This window comes from Cydia splendana, chromosome 13, assembly GCF_910591565.1.
Source record: "Cydia splendana chromosome 13, ilCydSple1.2, whole genome shotgun sequence".
NCBI classification, from domain to species: Eukaryota; Metazoa; Arthropoda; class Insecta; order Lepidoptera; family Tortricidae; genus Cydia; species Cydia splendana.
This window is the reverse complement of record NC_085972.1, coordinates 9,292,852-9,314,075: the sequence shown is the minus strand read 5'-3', so window position 1 is coordinate 9,314,075 and position 21,224 is coordinate 9,292,852. Positions and strand designations below refer to the sequence as shown.

The 21,224-nt window shown below is 36.1% G+C and overlaps 1 protein-coding gene across 1 annotated transcript in view; it reads right to left on the bottom strand.

Annotated features, from left to right (window-relative positions):
• LOC134796561 (protein singed wings 2) overlaps positions 1–21,224 on the bottom strand; it is a 52,123-nt gene that overhangs the window by 16,980 nt on the left and 13,919 nt on the right. The window contains exon 2 of the mRNA XM_063768744.1: positions 1,506–1,663. Within this exon, the coding sequence (XP_063624814.1) occupies positions 1,506–1,663 (158 nt within the window). The remainder of the gene's footprint in view (positions 1–1,505; positions 1,664–21,224) is intronic.

Sequence of the window (21,224 nt, the reverse complement as noted above, 5' to 3'; positions counted from 1 at the left end):
CGCCTATAAAGTAGTTCGTGCTGACATAAAACTACGTCGCAAAACGTGATCGCAGAAAGCTGACGGAAGACAAGAATTAGGTCAAGCAAATACGATCAACGATAGTTTCAATAATCTTACAAAGCTGTACGTAAACTGAAGTAAAATCGTTCGTTCAAACTAAAAAAAAAACAACGGGTTGCACTCCGGGAGTGCCGACAGAAGTGAAAACTCAATGACTAGTCCAAAATGTCTGCAGCACTATGTATAATTGTCCCATCCTCCTTTCTATTGAAAAACTTTAGTTCCGAAATTGCTGGTCAGTGAGCTTGTTTAAAATTTGAAATTCAAAATTGTAGCGTTAATTGTTTAAAATTCGAATAGAAATTGTAAAGTTACCTTGCAGACCTCGCATCTAAATATATTTCGTCATGATAATTTTGAGTTTTATTCACCAGTACTAGAGTTCGCTTTTATTAGCGATTTCATCAAGATGTAGCTTTATTGAATTATATTTGAGTGATATAAACCATCCCACTAACCCGGGGTTAAGCGGTTATACCGTTAACCTAGTGTCAAATTGTACTGGTAACCATGGTAACTCTAGGTTAAACCGGTTAACCTCGGGTTAGTGGAATGGTGCAAGTGGCCCTTAGAATGTAAATGTGAGATCCTCGTATTTCAACCCGTACAAGATTAGAACCTTTTTCATGTAATGTCATTGAGTTTTTCTTTATTGATTTAAATGCCATCTAAATGAGTGGCCATCTAAACCTTACGGTCACGTGATCGCCTTACGCTGTCTCGAGTTTATCATTTTTTCCCCACCTCAAAAAGTGCCCAGCGCCGCTAAAGAAGTTTTCACTTCAAAAACATTTAAAAGCCTTTGAACGTAAAATGCAATTAAGTGCTTTCTTGCAGCATTGGTATTCGGCGTAGCGTTGCGAAGTCAGTGTATTTATTGGCTATGTTTGGGTATACATAGTTCTGTGTGCAGAAAATATCAATCCTATTGAAAGAGTTGTTTGCTTTTCTGATTAGCCAAGCCTGACCCCAACATCTTGTAAGAGTGCAGACTTGGAAACCGTTGGAAACCTCAACCCAATCGGTCTGCCCTCTGAAAGGGTACACCACCTATATACTGGACTTCACAATACCTAAAGGAAAAATGGCAAGATCACGATATTTCGGGACACGAGGCGGAGAATTTATCATTTTATCCACTAAATTAAAATTTGTTATTTAGCAATGTACGTTTCTGCTCAGTACAAAAATTTAGTACAAATAATGTAAATTTCTTTATAACTTTTTCTTTTCTTCTTCTTTTTCTTTATTTCTTTTTAAGTTATGAATTGTTAGTATAATTATCATTGTTGACATTTTATAATTATACGTTGGCATGCTAAATTATTGACAATCATAATGTAAATTCAAATAGATTAGCGTAAGAATAATTTATACTGTAATTTATCATTATGAAATATATTAACTAAACTACATATATAATTATGTAAGTGGGTACTTACTCTAATGAAGTCCATCACTTTATGCAGCGGTTTGCCTCGGTACAGCTGCTGGTGGCACATGAGTTTGTAATAATCTACTATCTTCCTCTTAACTGTGTCGTTGTCTCTTTCCATTGCTAGCCAGTCCAGCCCGCCATCGCTGCAGTCCCATTTGTTATCTAAAATGAAAAAATAATAAACATTTTTGAATTATGATTTATGTAATTTATGCTAGACAAAGTCCTCATCAAGATATCTTGATAACTGTGTTGTAGGAACTAGGACTAGCAAACCATCCTTATGTCGGTGCCCTGCCTAACGGCTCGATTCGGAAAATGAATTAGATTTCTACTAGACTTCAACAAGTTACGATACGGATAATTTAAGATATTTGTAAGATAGATATGTCAAATTTGACGTTTCCGCGATTCTGGAGGTCCTCTTGAACGATTTCGACAAGTTATGACTTAGATATCCAAGTCACATCTAGTCGATATCTAATGTAGATCTAGTTGATCTCTAAATCGTCTCAAGATCTTGTGATTATCTCGAAATCCGAATAGGCCTGTAATTGTGTGTACCTACTTGATTTGAAATAGAATCACTTTACGAGTATAGTAGGAACATAGGTATATCATTTATTGATTTACAACAGAAAAACAAACATTCGGCGCAATTCGGGAAATGAATTAGAGATTCACTAGATATGAAATCATAAAGATATGTGACACTCCACGGCAAAAGGTACCATTGCCCCGGCTGAATATTGGAGCGGCGTTAATAATAGCGTAAGCGCCAGCCGCCATAAGGTACCTTTTGCCGTGGAACGTCACATATCTTTACTATTTCATATCTAGTGGATCTCTAAATCATTTCTCGAATCGCGCCGATTGTATGTACCAATTTAAGCTAAGTGTTTTCTTTCTTCATCTTATTCTTGGAACAATATTTATTAAAAAATATTCCCTCTGAAAGCCGCAATATTAGTTGAAGTATATTACATAGCAGTGATATTAAAAGGTCACACGGGTATTGTACTTTACCTAACCGTGAGCATTCAGATATCAAAATGTTGTATGGTTTTCATATTAATATCATACGATCGCTATAGACATCTTGCTTTCACTTATTGTTGTGCGCGTGAGTCGTTGCAAGGACATATCATAAAAATAATTAGTTTCGAAAAACTCATTGGTACGACGAGCCGGGGTTTGAACCTGCGACCTCCGGATTACAAGTCGCACGCTCTTACCGCTAGGCCACCAGCGCTTAGAAAAGAACATATTATTGGTCAAAATGCATGTTGATCCTAAAGTAGGTAAAAGTCGTTCACTATGACCTAAGTCGTCTCTAATAGTTAATACTCTTATATATCATGTAACATACTTATCACAAAGATAGTAAGTACCTCATATAAAATTCTCATTGTCTAACAAAACCAAAGGTCTATTAGATGACGCTTCTCTCTGGTCAGTCCCTCATTACTGAGGATCGTGGTCACTGGAACCCCTCAAAAAAACAATCTGTCTCCATCGGTTGCGGTACAAAGTAGGTAGCCCTCACTACTTGATGTAGCTTGGAAGAGGCGGTGGCTTCCTTTATTTGGTCAGACCAACGTGTTGGCGATCGGCCTCGGTTCTCTTGCCTTCGGTATTGCCAACAATGACCAATTTTTCCAGATTGCTATCCTCTCTTCGCGTGATGTGACCGAAATATGACAGTATGCGTTGCAGACATATGGTGGACAGCCGAGTCTTGATGCCAAGTTGTGAGAGAATAGACATATTTGTGCGTTTTGCCGTCCACGGTATTCGTAGCATTTGTCTCCAGCACCACATTTCGAACGCATCTATTCTCTGCCTGACGCTTGACGCTTGAGATGACGCTTACGCTTAGGTAAAGATAATTGAAGTGTGCAAAAGGGGAGCCATCACGTAGATATAATTAACCCATCAAAAACATAAATGTGAAATGAGAGCCAAGTTCACTATTAAGAATATTCGTCGTTCAATAAAAAGAATTGAGATCAATATGGGTGCCAAGTTCTTCATCACCTTAGTCAGCCTTAGCACCTTCGGGGTTGCACACAAATCACGCGAGGTATTTTCGGCCACTTTTTGATCCCCCCTCCCCCTTGGTGATATTTGGTGAGGTTTTTCAAACTCAAGTGTATTTTTTTGAAATTTTTTCATTCGACGTAATTTTAAGATACATAGTATTGTATATAGAAAATCTTGTTTATTTTTCTATTTTCGTTAAATAGACTCGCTATTTTGAAGAGTGCAGAGTGAAGATTTATGTTTAACGAAACCGAGAAAAAGTAGATAATTATACTCATGTGGTAGGTTTTGTTTCTTAGTTTCGTTCACTGTAGAAAAATACACGTGAGGTCTCCTTATACCCCCCCTCCGCCAACGTGATCTATCGTGATTTTTTCGTGACCCCCCCCAACCCCCTATCGAACCTCGCGTGATTTGTGCACAAGCCCTTTTGTACTGCGATTGACTGAAATAACCTGATAGTGCTAATACGTTCGTACGTTTCCGTGAAAATATGATGGAAAAAGATTATGCACTACATCTTAATTTATAGACTTGTGAACTAAACCGATGTTTGACAGCGGGAGGTCACGAACTCATCATTTTGTCCCTCCCCATCCTAACACGTTTTCTTTCTCCCTAGAGACTGTGCTTCAACAACTTTTGAGTTGTTTGCTTATGTTGGTTGGTAAGATAAGATAAAAGAAAAAAAATAGTTTATTCAAGTAGGCATATTACAATGCGCTTATGAACGTCAAATAAAGCTATACCGGCTCCAACCCTACTACACCTCTGCCTCGAGAAGATTTAAATCCCCCCTCAATTGGAGGAGGGTATCCCAATATGGGACCGGCAACAAACTCGGCGGGACACATCTTTTCAAAACATTATTACATCTTATAATTAACATGCATTACGAGTAAATAAGAAAATACAATTTAAATTATTATATAATTCATGCAATTATACACAGTAGGTATATTACTTTATAGAAATTTGATTAAAAAAACATATATGTACGTGGCATCATACAAATACGTAGCTCTTTCAGAAAACATATCAAATTCTTACAAAAGGAAAAGAAAATAAAGTCAATAAAAGAAATGAGAATACATATTATACTTATGAATCTGACTGATTGTTATGAGATGCCTTCATAAAATTTGATGAATTTGATTTGGTAGAATTGACTTTTATGTAATAATTTTGAATTACATTTATGTACCTATATATAATAACATTCATTTGAATTTGATTTGTAATGTTTTACAGTTCATATTTTCCTCGCGTTCGCGTGGTGAAAATTTTACTCGGCAGCAAAGTTTGTTAAACAAACTTTGTTTATTACCCAAGATTTTTGCTCAAGTTTCACTTTTCGAACCACTCGATCTCGATACGCTCGCTCAATTTCTGAAAACTTTTGCGTGCTAATAGGCAGGGCCGGATTAACCCTAAGTCAAAGTAGGCAACTGCCTAGGGGCCCCGCCTCGGCTAGGGGGCCCCGGCGGCTCAGCGCGCACCAAATAAAATCTTGTTTCATAGGGTCAAAATTGAAAGGGGGAAGAAGACGAAAGTGTCCCTAGTTTTTCATAGGCATGCTTGACCTCAATTTACCATTGGTTTGTGTTCCACATCTCCTCTACTTCAGCTTAAGGTGGGATCAGACGGTTCATGTTTTGTTCATTTTCTAGTTTCATTATTCATCTTTCACTCAAAGTGACACGACTGAACACAAAATGAACCAAAAATGAAAAATGAATTCATTAGTGAAAGAATGTTGGATATTTTTATTCGGCATCATTCACTCGCACTCCGAATGAACAAAAAATGAACAGTGTGAACACATAAATGAACGTTCATTCGGATTTTGCATATTTTTCTCGAATCCTGTGGTTATCTAGACAAAGATAACGTAACAGCAAAAAATGGCGTTCAAGTGGAACGAACAAAATAAATGTCTCTGGAACCACAAAATTGATGAGTATAGTATAAAGACAAATCAATTGTATAAAATCTCTAATTAGTGATTTAAACTTAAACTTCTATAGGATATAGTTTTTCTAGGTACTGTATAAATATTCCAGAGTTCCAAAACAATCGCCAGTAGTAAGATATCGCAGTACAATTTGGAGTTTTATTCGGCTACTAGGTGTCTGTCTCATGACTGTCTCTCATTAAAGTGTTTTCTTTGCTTCTTGTTTGTTAAAATCTTTATTAAATGATCACAAATTAAACTTTCTTATACCAAGACGTACAACTTCATTCGACGCCATAGTGAAAGAAAAGAAAAAAATGAATAGTCCTTCCAGCAGCCGTGTGAACGTGAAATGAAAGGAAAATTATACATTCACTCGAGTGAACATTCATCCGAGTGCCGAGTGAACCGTCTGATCCCACCTTTAGCCTTTGGCCTCGCTGCGCCAAGCTCGGCCTGCGGTCTCGCTTTTTAATACAATGGACATTGGTTCGTGTCTGTGCTCAACTATTTATCCTGAAGCCTGATGAAGCACGGCTTTGACTTCGCATGAAAGCTCGCCTCACTGGCGCACTTCGGACTTTTAGGCCCAGATGAAGATCGATAGGTACCCGGCCTTTTAACACGCTTTCACAATTTGCGATATTGTTAGCAAAAAATTTCGCGCTCGCTGCGCTCGCGTTTATTTTTGATTCTTTAGTTGACCCTGTATCATCTACATATTAGCTTGACTGGTGAATGAATAGAGTTAGACCAAGAAAAGTCTGCAATGATATTTATAGCATACGCAATATATTAATTAATTATATATAAATTATAATTATGGCATAACAATTTTGATAGCACTCGCAGTGCAAGTGTTATTTATACGTCATAATTTCATAGAAGTTTTGACGTTTAAAATAACACTTGCACTGCGAGTGCTATCAAAATTTTTGCAGGCTTATCTTGGCCTAATTCTAGTAATTTTAATAATTTTAACATATGGAAATTCTTTACTATTACTTATTAAGTTGATTCTAATCATGTGGCTCGGCGTTTGGTCTTATGGTCGGACAATCGCTGTTCAGCCTCGCAAAATATTAACTATTGAGAAAATCAACTCTGCGGCACTAGTTGAGCTTAAAATTTGCCATTAGAGGTAGATAGGAAAGTGACGCTGAAGCTCACATCTTTGGTATTCCACTGGGAATTGGCCTTAGGGACTGTCCATAAATTACGTCATCGATTTTTGACGATTTTCGACCCCCCCCCCCCCTAAAATCATCCAAAAATCATGCTTCGAATGACCCCGTTTCCTCCTACATCATGCTACCATCATCCGATATCCAGACCCCCCCCCCCCTAATTTGAAATGACGTAATTTATGAATAGCCCCTTAAGCCTAAATGGTTCTCCCCACACTTGACGCGACGGAATCGGCAAAAACCAATAGAATAAAGCTTTATACGTCCACGCAATAAGAGCGAAAAAGACATCGTTCGATTCGGATCGGCTGGACGGCTGACTGACGCCTGAAGATTGAAATTAAAAACGCAAACTAATTATTTCCCTGTAAGTACTGAATATGCTGTGTGCAGAATTGACTGTAGGGGGCCCCGAGCCTCGCACTGCCTAGGGGCCCCGACATGCTTAATCCGGCCCTGCTAATAGGTATGTATTACACTAGTTGAAGTATTATTTCCCGTTGTCCATTTAATTTAGGGTTTCAACATATGTAATTGAACGAAATTGACGGTTGTTTAAAGGCTCAGATAATGGAAGTTTCGTCATGGCAACCTATGGTTTTTACTAGAACCTTCATTATTACATGCTACATTGTATACCTAATATACCTATTAAAAAAAATGAGTTTTTGTAAACATAACAATATTAGGCAGAGGCGTATTTACAAATTTGGCGCCTCGGGCCATTTTGATTTGCCGCCCCCCTTCATCAGTGACGATAAAGTATTTTATTTAAGAAAAAAAAACCTGCAACAAGTACCTTTGGGGTGTGAAATAAAAAAAAACTAAACATTTACCATATACTCACATAGGCATTTACATTGTTTTCCTATGTACAAATTGGTTGACAAAATCATCAATGACGCTGTCGTAATTTAAAACGTTTGTCAGCTCAGCTTCTATATTAAGAAGAGCTAAGCTATTCAGGCGCTCTTCGCTGATAGTGGAACGTATATAATTTTTTATTCTTTTGAGTGCAGAAAGGTGACGTCACTAATGTCACTATTCTCGACACAGATTTATATGGGCCGTTTTTGTCACTAAATGACGATGCGACCTCGTTATATTTGCCTGATCTGATCGGCGACCAGTGGGTACTGCTGGGTTTTGGCCATTGAGAATTAAGGTGAGGCATTGGCAGTCAGGCTGGATATAGCTAAGGAGTTCGGTCGGGTCTGGCATCGAGTCTGCGCGAGGGACTATGTTATACAAATGGATCGCTAGCTTTTTTTCCGGTAGACGCACATGAGCCGTATAGTAGACGGAAGCTGCTCCGATAGTGCGGACATTACCGCTGGCGTTGCACTAGGTTCTGTGCTGTCATTGCTGCAGACGACAGTAGTAGGGATGCGTATTACACAGGCCCTACCATTATCGGCATTATCCCTCACTCTGTGGTGCTGGAAAGTCATGAAAAGTATTGTATTTGTATCTGATATCGAGAGCACTCTATCTGTACTGAGTTTCGGCATGGGATCGGAACAATTTAGTGAGATTCAATACCACGAAGACACAAGAACCGCCCAATGTAGTGAGATGGGTCACTAATAAAATAATGTAGGTACGTAAGTGAAAACGCGAGCGTAGCGAGCGCGAAATTTTTTCGAGAAAATAGTAGGTACATTTTTAGGGTTCCGTACTTCAAAAGGAAAAAAACGGAACCCATATAGGATCACTTTGTTGTCCGTCCGGCCGTCTGTCTGTCTCAATATAAAGGGTCTTGACATGACAGAGGGCGGCAAAATCGGCAAATAATGCTTGTTATTTAAATTTTACAAATAAATAGGGGAGCGACAAAATTCTGGTCGACCCTATCTGAACAGCAAATAAAATATTTTTTTGACCCAAATTTGCCGCCCCCTAAAATCTGCCGCCCTAGGCTTCAGCCTACTCAGCCTAGTGGTAAATCCGGCACTACGACGTACTAATACTTCTTGAACGAAAATGTTGCTTAATTTAGGTACTTGTTGGTAGATATTTTAAGCAATTGGTGGGGTTTGAAGCGTTCGTTTGTTTATTAATTTAAATGTCAATTAAAGTATAATAAAAAATATAGCTAAGTTTGATTATAAAAGGCGCCCAGAAAAAACCGCGAGGGTGCGGCTTCGCCGCCCCCCACGGCCTGCCGCCCCGGGCCATGGCCCCCTTGGCCCTAGGGTAAATACGCCCCTGATATTAGGATAGAGTGTGACGTATATAATTTGATGATTAAATGAATATTTGAGAAGACAAATCGCATCAAACCTTGCAAAATCGTTGTCGATTACTGGCTTTTGCTACCAAGCCTAACTTTGGTCAATTAGTTTTATTTATTTCAATAAAATCCCCACCACTGCAATTATGTACCTACACTGTAATCCCAAGTAACCGAAGCCAGTACCTGCCTGGTTATTATGCAATTACGACGCGTATTGGCTTCTTTATCGCTAACCACGTGGTAAACAACAACAATGAACAACCCGAAAAAGTTAAATTTAATGATAATTCGATTCTACCGCGACCAAAAATGTTTGTGGGATCCTAGTGAACCATATTATAGACACGTTGCTCGACGGCATGAGGCTTATATCAAAATTAGTGAACAATTATTCAATATTGGCTTACCAATGACTGTGACACAAATACAAAAAAAAATTAAAGCTTTAAGAGATTCCTATTATAATACTAGGAAATCGTTAAAAAAAGAACGTTCTATTAGACCTAGAAACATTTCCAAAAAAGCGAAAAAAGCATTAAAATTGCGGTTAAAGTGCTTCCATAAACTGGACAAATTTCTTAAAAAGGTGTCTAGGAGGAGAAAGCCAGTGGTAAGTTTTATTATTTACATTTATTATGGATAAGTTGTTAAAAATAATATTTTACTAGTTTTATAATTAGAAAGGTACCTATAATGGATAATAATAATAGCAACCGCCTCCCATGAATAATTACAAAAACACGTTAGTTACTACATTTTCATGCGTCAATATTACCTATCTTTATCAAAATAAAGGTAAACTTATACTGGAAGATACCTTATCAAGAGCTACCCACTAATTATCATAATATTAACATTTAGAATGGTACCCACTACCCACAGTTTTTCAAATTACATAAGTGTTTGTTTTTCTCATAAACCTAATAGAATCCGCGCTCGCGGTTGACATACAGCTTAAAAAGTGTGCGAAAGGGAAGCCATCACGTATATGAACATCCCATGAGTGCGAAAGAGTCAGACTACCAATGAGAAAACGTAACCACTTTTGAGTTTGACGACGGCCGCGGACGGCCAAGAGCGAATCACGGTAATTTTCAAATTGAAAAATATACACGGATTAGGACGAAAAGTATTAAATAAAGTAATTCAGTGAAGATGGTGTCTTCTAGTGTGCCGGATTGCAGTGTCACAGGGCCAAATAATCCAAGCAAATAAATACTCATTTCAGAGGATTTATGATATTCCGAGCGAAATTTTCGTAACGATATTTCGTCAAATTAACAGCGTTAAAAGTGTAAGAAGCCGGTTTATACAGTTCATTATAAGTTTTTCTTCCTTTATGTGCTAATATTTTATCATATTAGTCTATAATTTAAAATATTTTGTGTAAAAACATAACCGGGTCAAACAGATCACTGTGTTATGTCTTTCCTGTGGACATACACAAGAGTTAAGGGCTATAAAGGTTAATTTTCTTATTTAAACCTTATCCACGTGAAAAGGTCCTCCTTTTATTTACAGAACTATGATAAAATCATTACTTACATGCCCACAAGCTGTTAACTATTGCCCACAGGAGAGAAAAATGTACAGTTCGCGCGAACACACTAGTTTTCTCACTAATATTGTGTTGGTTTGATAGATTGTACTCCTCAAACGGTGACACTTTTGTTCTACAACTTTTAAAAATTATGAAGTATTTAGACTCCCTATTTTTCATACAAAATAAATATTATTTTCAATGGACGCCATCGCCACGCCATATCATTGTGATTGACGTTGCTTGTCACGCCTTAAACATAACAAAATTCGCTATACATTGAATAGAATAGAATAGAATAGAATCCCATTTATTTCAGTATAAGTACACAGTTATACAATACATACACAGAAAGAAAAAAAAACACTTATAACTAACTTGTACACTGTAACCATACACTGAAAAAGGTGAACACTCAGCATAATGCCGGGTTCTACTGGAGTAGTACCTGACGCTGGTCTTCCGTGAACACCTGTAGGGAGCGTAGTTGGGCGCAGCTACCAGCTACAGTAGAGTTATTAAGATAAACTATAGGTAACTAATTATTACGACAATAAATAGCGAAGCGACAATGAAGCAGTTGACATCAAGTGATAGTATGACTAGCATGGCCTGGAAAGTGTTACTTATATACATAATATAAATAAATAATATATACTCATCCTTTTCTTTTGGGTGCTAGTACTAGTGTAAGACAAAGATAGTATGATTCTCTCTGTCTATGATTGAAATGAGACAGACCTTTGACAAACTATAAATAGTTACAGTATCTACCTAAAATTCGAAATTACTGCTCTTGTTGACTTTCTGTATATTTTTTATGCTTTTTTAAATGAAATTACTCTGACACTACTTTTTGCTTAGAGAGAAGATAACTTTTTAGTTTTACTTTAAAAGCTTGCAAGGAAGTTAATTGCTTGAAAGGTGGCGGGAGGTTGTTCCAGCATTTTGTGGCGGTGTACTTAAAACTGCCACGAAATGCTGCAGTTTTGTGTTTGGGGCACATGAGAAGTGTAGATATCCTTTGGCGCTGCAAAAACCGGAGTTTCTCATGCAGGTATCGAGGTGCTTGAGATTTCACAATCCCGAACAGTAGGCAAGCAAAGTGGAGAGAGCGCCTAGATTCCATGTTCATGAGATCACTTCTGTTAAGATATGGAGTTATGTGAGTTCTTGGTGGAATTATAAAACAGTAACGTGCACAGGCATTTTGGACTCTCTGAATCACTTTCTTTGTGTGAGATAAGAGGCAGGGACCTACAACTGTGTCAGCATAATTAAGTTTTGATAATATCAGTGATTCGCATAGAGTAATTCTGAGGTCTATGGATAAGTAATTCCGAACTTGGTACAGGATCTTAAGCCTATAGAAGCAGTTTTTAGCAACATCGCAAACATGATTATGGAATCTTAAGTTTTCATCCATGATCACTCCCAGATTTTTAGCTTCTGTAACTTGTTCAATATTATCATCTCTTATTTTGAATTGTGGTACAAACTCATTAATTTTTTGCCTTTGTTTATTAGTGCCTATAACCATAAATTTAGATTTTTTTGGATTTAAAACTAAGTTATTACGTAAGCACCAATCGGCTATGCGATTCAGGTCCCGATTAATGGCGTCCACCGTAACTAAGGTTTCACTGGGTTGACATGGCAAATATACTTGTAGATCGTCGGCGTAGATATGATAGCTACAATTCTTTAAACAGTTTACTATATCCGCGCTATACAGAATGAATAATATTGGCCCTAATATTGAGCCTTGTGGAACATTGCGTTTTATAATAAACTTTAAAGTGAATTAAAAATCAAACCCCAAGTTATTTTTAAAAGTCACTGAACAAATGTTGGTCAGTATGAGGAATACAGCCTACAGTTTAATTTTTTGCTCATGTTACAGGCCACACCCGGTATAGTCCGTGGCATACACGACAAAAAAGTGTGATATACGGGAAATGATGATGATGGAATTTCCTTTTGCAGAGTTGCTTCTTTTGACTCACAGATTGATTTAGGAAGGGGAGCCAACCGGGTTTTTGATGCAAAATTTTGACTTAAGGGGGGGTGCCCCCCGAAATTTGTAAAAAAAATTACTTTGGCTATGTACCACCTTGCGCGTTTGGTATCATTTTCAGGTAAATCAAGGATGCTGAATTCATTTCTGCTATTTAATTTATACGGTTTCATATAAATAATTTGAAAAAAATGAAACATAATTTTTTTCTATATTATTTATTTCCGAATAAATGCCAAAATTCTTTTTTTTATATATACACAAAAAATAAAAATTTCATGAAAAAGCCCTACTATTCTTCGTATTAAAATAAGAAAAATGTAGGCTTTTAATCGGAAAAAAATTAAATAGATTTTTTTTTATTTTTCATTTATTTCAAATTATTTATATGAAACCGTATAAATTAAATATCAGAAACGAATTTAACATCCTTGAGTTACACGAAAATGATACCAAACTTGACCACATAGCAAAACTTTATTTTTACAAATTTCGGGGGCAAAGGGGGGGTCCCCTTAAGTCAAAATTTTGCATCAATAATTCGATTGGCTCCCCTTCCTAAATCAATCTGTGAGTCAAAAGGAGCAACTCTGCAAAAGGAAATTCCATCATCATCATTTGCCGTATAATTAAGTGAACACCAGGGACTAATATGTTTGTTCGCGATAAACTCAAAAACTACTGAACGGATTTTCATGCGGTTTTCACCTATCAATAGAGTGATACTTGAGGAAGGTTTTAGTGTAAAGGTTGTTAACCCGTGCGAAGCCGGGGTGGGTCACTAGTTACGTATAAATATGTAACCATGGCACTGCGTGTGCTCTCAAAACCGTTGCAGACTTTTCTTGGTCTAACATAGTGAGATCTCCATTCGCATGGTGGTTACAGCAGGTGGTGGTGGCTACTGGTTGCCGATCCTTACCTTGGTAACCGTGAAGTGTACGGTGTTAAGGGAGTTACTTACAACACAATTTCCGAGAACATAATGAATCTTTATTAGGTAACTAAAATGCTTGGCTTATACAGGGCGTGTTTTGAACAACTAGCCATATTGTGCGAGGTAATTAGGTAGGCCATACTGAACAACTTATTCTATGGGACCAACTCCGAAATCACAAAAAATTTTAAGCCGTTTATACATTTGGTCGATTGGATGTCGACGTTTTCTATGGGAAGGCCAATTTTTTTTTGGGATTTCGGGGTTGGTCCCATAGAAAAAGTTGTTCAGTATGACCTACCTAATCACCTCGCACACAATATGGCTAGTTGTCCAAAAAACGCTCTTTAACATAGTGTTGCATACGTTGCGTACTTTTTCTGAATCATTGATGCGTAATAATTGGTAAAAGATTTATCTATTTTATTCTCGTAATGGATCGAGTTACATTGTATTGTTCATTGGAGCGTGAATGCATCAAAGGAATGCGGCAAAATAAATTATTATTATAAATGAAATGTCTTTTGGGTACCTAACAGCTGATCAGATGTGATCAACTGTGTGGCCGTACTACAGATCAGCTGTGTGGTCCCACTGCAACCGATGGTAACGAAGGCCAAGGGTTTTGTGTAACCAAGCCATTATACTACGTGAAAATACACATTACACTTTACTAATCTCTGACGCTTCTTGTATGCACTATTTATAAGTGGATTATGTACCTACATTAAGACCGAATTATCAGTGAATCAACAATGATCGCAGTAATCCGTAGGTAAGTTTTTTTGACCTATTTGTCTTACAAAATGATGATTGTTTACAAGAACATTGGGAGATAAGTAGGGTGATATATCTAATAAAACTTACATATAAGTAGGTTTATTATTAGGTACCTTCTGCGATAAGGAACGTTCCTCAAATTGAGCTACCATAATGTTTAGTAGAGATATACGCTTACTATGATACCAAACACTGTTTAAGTAACTAAATATTACGTTACATTCAGTCTTCAGAGTTTTCGTAGTACGTTATAGAGAGACGGTACGGCATAAGTATTTAGTAAGGAGAGCTATGGAGTCAAAATTAACATTAAAATTAAATTCCTACTCATCCTCAGTTATTTTAGTTATCTTTACAGGTATTTCCTCCTTTTACAAGCTATTATTTAATTTCTCTTGTTCCAATCTGTAATCCAATCTTCTGGTTATTTGACCCGTTACACGATTACCGATTGATCTGAAGTAAGAGCGGTTTCGCACTACGTCCGATCCGAATCCGATCCAAACCCGTGAAAAATGGTCCGCAGTAGCCGTAGAACTATTTCTATGGTAAGTTACGCACCGCACACATTGAATGACGGAAAGAAATCGGATGACGGAGATCGGATATAGTGCGTAACTTACCATAGAAATAGTTCTACGGCTTCTACGGACAATATTTTCACGGTTTGGGATCGGATTCGGATCGGACGTAGTGAGAAACCGCTCTTAGGCATGCATAAATAGGACGACAATACAATAGTTTATGACATGAAGGAGATCAAGATGAAAATCATTGATAGAAAAAGCCAATCGAAACTTGGAAATAGTTAGGAGAACCAACAGCTTTAAAACTCACAATAGACAACAAGATTAAAACAGGAAGCCAATTACAGGTACTCACAGGTAGTCACTTGAGATAGTTATGCTACAAAATGTCATGTGACAGACATATTTAATTTTTCATCCCGTTGTTAATGAAGACCCGTAATAATATTTTCATCACACTTGCTCGAAACAATTGTTCCCGCAGGAGTTATAGATTCTGAAAAAAAAAAGCTATAACTCACGAGTGAGTTATGGTTTTTTTTTTATTATGTCACTAATTTATACGACAAAAGTAGTTTTAAACGACTTTTACATTGAAAATACTGACTTTATAAAATATTTTTTATGTGTATGTTTAAAAATATTTAATTTGATTAATTTAATAGCCGTTTAAATTATTTTTACACAATTTTCGACTACGACTGAATCCGGGTGGGTCTGTGCCTTCGAATCCTAACCTGCCAAAACAAGACAATATGGCGGACGAATGTTTGAAATGTCACCGTATTTAAGAATTATTTCGCTTAAAATTTAGTTTTTTCTTCGCAAGTGTGATGAAAAACATTGTGTGTAACTCCGGGGGTAAGCATATTGTAAACTCGAGTCTTTAACTCCTAAGTTATAGACCTCGTTTACAAAATCTCGCTTACCCCCCACGTTACACAATGTACTATTTATCATTGTATGTGTAGCGGTAGCAATGGAAAGTACGCGCCGCATTACTGCAGCAGTAAAATGCTGGTGTAGTCTGAATCCGAACGGTATCTTAAATTTTGTGCTAGTTTGAATAGTTTTAATGAACAAATAGACTGTTACCTACTCGATGGCTGTTTCAGAAACCAAACACGCGGCGATTAAAGTTTAAATCGAAAGCTAATAGTTACCGCACTAGGGCGGTAACTATTAGCTTTACGTGCGTATGTCGAAAATTTAAAGGGCCATATGTACCTATTTGTAAAACGTTGTTCAATACTAACGTGCGAAAAGGTAATTCGCCACTCGTTGCGAATTTCCTACTTTTCGCACTTGTATCGTAATGTAGGTACTAATTTATATGGGATCCCTTTGTTTCCCATAAACTTATTGTTTCGAATTTCGATAGTCAGAAATTGATATCCATATAATTTATGGACATAAACATCAATAATCATAATTTTTGTTAAGTATAACGTTTCATAGTTCTAATGTTAAACATCTATAATATTAAACGCTATAATCACAAAAGTTATAAAATTGATGAGTATAACATTCAAAATTTCATACAAATATCAATAATTATTCAGAATTATTTTAAGGCATACATTTTATCGAACTAATGGTCGTTAATCATATCGTTTTAATGTCATCCCTTTGTTTCCTATGTAAGTACTTACTGTTTCGAATTTCGATAGTCAGAAAATGATATCCTATTTTAATATTTAGGAGCTATAATATTAAACATTATGACTTTCAATAATTATGTCAAACAAAGGGAGCCCCATTTTTAATGACTAAAGTGAATTACGTTAAGTTACGTAACAAAGAAACCAAATTAATAACATTTTTTCTACTAGTCGACTGTAATTCTTGAATTAAGATTTCTTATACCAAACTGCAATTGGGTATTTTAAAACGTATGGGCTCCCAACTCAACTATAATATTCATATCGATACAGTTTAGTCAACTATAATGAAATTGACCAATCACAGCTCGCCGCGATCAAGAGGACGAAACAAAACCAAAGCTCAAATTAATTATTTTAGGTTGTTTAGTAGAAACAATTGGTTCATAAGTCAGAAACGCGCATGTGACACCCGTAATATAGCAACATCCTTAGAGTACGAAAACCACTTAGTGTTGCTTGTTAGTCTCCATAGGCTACGGTGGCCAAAATCGAGAAAACAACTGTCTAAAAATTGAATTTAGCGCGGAGCAAGTACCAGGGCCTCATGAGTTACGAGAAGGTGTCGTTGACCAGCCCGCCGTAGGGCGTGGGGCGCGGCGGCCGGGTCGCGTACCAGAATGAAGGTATCGCGGCTGTTCGCGAATATTAGCTGTATACTTTTGGTTTGGTTTGTTTGTATGATTCTACTACTTTAAAGTATTATTTTTGTTGACTAGTATAAAAATTATTGTATACAATAGTGATATAATCAAGCTTTTCAATCTCGTACCTTACTTAGGCAACTCAGCAAGCTTCGTTGCCTTAACACGGTACTCGACTGAAAAACTCTTTATTATATCACGATTGTATAAAATACTATTTCATATAAAGAAAAAAGAAATCTGTTTCCTCAGGTAGGTTTGTTAGTTACCCCGTGTCCCTCAGAGCGGAAATAGGAGCCCCGCTAAGCAGGGCTCCGTCGACTCGTTGGCGGGACAAAATGTCTTAATAAGCTACATGAAAAATAAGAAATGGCGGGGAAATCAGTAAGCTAAACATTAAAAAATCTGTTTCCTCAGGTAGGTTCGTTAGTTACCTCGTGTCCCTCAGATCGAAATTAGGAGCTCCGCGAAGCGGGGCTCCGTCGACTCGTTGACGGGACGAAATGGCTTAATAAACTACATGAAAAATAAGAAATGGAGGGGAAATAAGTAAGCCAAACAAAAAATAATCCCCAGGTAGGTAGGCAAGCATGCAATTTTTATTGTTTAATTTTATAACTATTGAAAATTTGACTAATAAATATTATGATGGAAAACGTTATGGTCTAAAAAAATCGGAACTTAAAATTTAGGGAATGCAATAGAACCCCTACTTATCATTATAACCTGCGGTAAAAGGCCTTACAACGATTATTGTAAGCAAGTTTATTGCCTTCAACATTATGTAATGGTATACCTTCTGGACTTCGAATATTATGAGTAACAAATTTTATGACTAACAATAATAATAACCTGCAAAAATCGGAACTGCAATTTATGTTGTTAAAATTTATGACTAATAAAAATTATGATGGAAAACGTTATGGACTGAAAAAATCGTAACAAAAAATTTATGGAAACCAATAGAGACCCATTTATATTCTTTGTAAAAAAAACTTTTTACTTTGTATTATATTGAACTACATTATAAATTCCAATGGGAACAGTTTTTCATTTGCAAACGTGTCTTGCATTTTGCGCTCGTGTATAACAAATGTACCTGCAATAATATATGCAATTAATTTTGCACTTAGCTATGTGCCACCATTAACGCCTCTTGGTAAAGATATTTACAATTTTCACTCGGCTAATTACGAAGACATTAATAAAGAATTAAGAGATATAGATTGGGGTACTTATTTTTGTAATATTAGTTGCGAAGCTTCAGTAGAAAAATTTTATAATTTAATAAATCACTTAATTGACAAGTATGTTCCCCGGCGAAAACTACGGTCTTTATCAAAGACACCAGCTTGGTATAATAAATCTTTGAATAAAATCCTTAAAGAAAAACGTAAGTTTCACAAGCGTTGGAAGTTATACAGGAACCCACTTGATTACGACAGTTTTAAAATTCTACGAAAACGTGCCGAAAAAATGGAACAAAAATGTTACCTTGAGTTCGTTTCTTTCTCAGAAAACAATATAAAGAATAATCCTAAACATTTTTGGACATATATAAAATCATTTTTTTTTTCAAATAACGGTCTACCGCAAACTATGGCTTATAAAGACATTGTCACCTCTAACGGCGAAGATATTTGTAATTTATTCAACAGCCACTTCTATTCTGTGTTTGAAGTTTATGACAGGAGTTCTACTGATACGGATAATTTAGCTGCACCAACTAATCCCTTGATAGATATGAATTCGATAGAAATTAGTGAAGATATTGTTAGACGAAATCTCAATATTAATCTCAATCTATTAATATTAATAAGGGCGCAGGACCTGATGGAGTACACCCACTTTTTATTAAAAATTGTTCAGCTTCCCTAACAGCTCCAATTACAAAAAATTTCAAAAAATCTATCGAGTAAGGTTGTGTTCCAGCTATTTGGAAAAAAGCCTGGATAACTCCTGTGCCAAAGGGTCCAGTAAGCCGTAATATTGAAAAGTATCGACCTATATCTAAATTATGTCAGTTTAGCAAGCTGTTAGAAAAAAATTGTAACTGACCTATTAGCTACTGTTGTGCGACACCATATAATACCCAATCAACATGGGTTTTACAGAGGCCGTTCAGTTGATACAAATTTGTTAACTTCCACCAATGATATATTACTAGCTATGGATGATGGATTCTCTGTGGACGCCATGTATACCGATTTTTCCAAAGCATTTGACAAAATATGTCACTATACGTTATTATGCAACCTTTAAGAACTCGGTATACACGGCGATTTGTTTCGCTGGATTAAGTCATATGTAGAAAATCGCATACAGCCAGTGGTAGTATCAGGGTTTATCTCTCAAAGTAAATATATCAGCTCAGGCGTTCCCCAAGGCTCCCATTTCGGGCCTCTGTTGTTTTCGTTATATATAAACGATATCGTAAAATGTATCTCCCACTCTTGCGTTCTTCTTTATGCAGATGATGCAAAAATGTATAAAGTTATTCGTAACTCTTCTGATTGCGAACTGTTACAAAATGATCTGTGTAATTTTGAGAGCTTTTGTAGAGAAAATAACCTATTTCTAAACATACTCGTAGACAAATGTAATACTATTAGTTTTTCTAGAAAAAAAACTTTTTCTTACTTTAATTACAAATTATGTAACCAGGAACTGGTAAGAGTAAATGAGATTCGTGATCTTGGAGTAGTCATGGACGACAAATTATCATTTATACCTCATATCGATTCCATCTTAGCTAAGTCTTTTAAACAATTAGGTATGATTCTGCGAATTGGTAAACCTTTCAGGAATACTTTAACACTTAAAATTCTTTGTAACAGTTATGTACGAAGTCGGCTTGAGTTTGCATGTGCGGTTTGGAAACCCCATTACAGCATTCATATTGACAGGATAGAGAGATTGCAAAAAAAGTTCCTAAGCCCTTGATTTTAAATGCGGTATTGAATACAAAGATTATGTGGAATCCTTAAACCGTCATAAAATGCAGTCGCTTGAGTGTCGAAGAGACTGCGTTGATTCTGTTCTATTATATAAAATAATATTTAAATAGTCATATTGATGCCCCTAGCCTGTTAAAAGACATATGTATAAGAGTCCCAGGTAATAAAGAACGCCGATGTCGTCATAGATTCAAACATTTATTCTCTAAAAATAAATAATATGTTTATTAAGCGAGCATGTTTACTATATAATGATAATAATATTGTAAAAAATTTAGACATATTTCACTGTACCATAAGCTCAATAAAAAAAACATTCAGGACTAGTAGTATGTAAATTAACGCGATTTGTCAAAATTTTAAGTATTAATATATGTCATGTCATGTATGTCGATTGTCGATACCTATTCAATGGTTGTTGAAAACGTAGAACAAGTATTTCATTGAGTTTTATGTATACTTAATTTCTAACTTCGCAAACTCAGTGTAACCTCTTACTAATCAGCTGAACTTAAGCCAAGGTAGGTACTTTTTCGTGCTTCTATATAAATATATGTTTAATAAAAATGGAAACTATAGGTCTAGATGAAGAGAAGAAACTGTAACAATATGTTTTGTATGACCGTTTGTTTCATATTTAAGGGGCCGGTATATGACGTTTTCGATTTAGACCTCACTTTGTAACCATAATTTGTTCAATAAATGTTTGATAATTGCATTAAATTACACGTAAATTTATTCACGAAGAAACCGTGTACCGACTCTTCATGCCATTATATTTTTAATTTGCTGTTATTCTCTACAAATCGGCACTAAAAGTATCAAAAAATCAAAATATGGAGTTCCGTTTGAGACAGAAGCAAAACAATTTTGTCTTTGACAGTAATTGAATTATTGTATGATTTTGGAAGCTAGATAATTCAGCTACCAATTTATTATCGATTTATATTTTTACTCACAAAGACAACACAGAAATTCAATCTCAAATGTAAACTTTCGAACATTTTCCATACATTGACGACATCACTCAAAATTCTTCTTCAAGTCAGATGCCCGTTGGGGCTACACCGGAGCACACGTGTACTTCTTCAAATGAAAATGACAGCTTGATTTTCTTGCTTTTGACAATTATATTGACATTAAATTATATACGCACACGAGAAAGCATACCAGTAGATAAAATGTATTTCAAAAAATAGGGTACATACATATCAGCTCGCGTCTCATTTAAATTTCATTT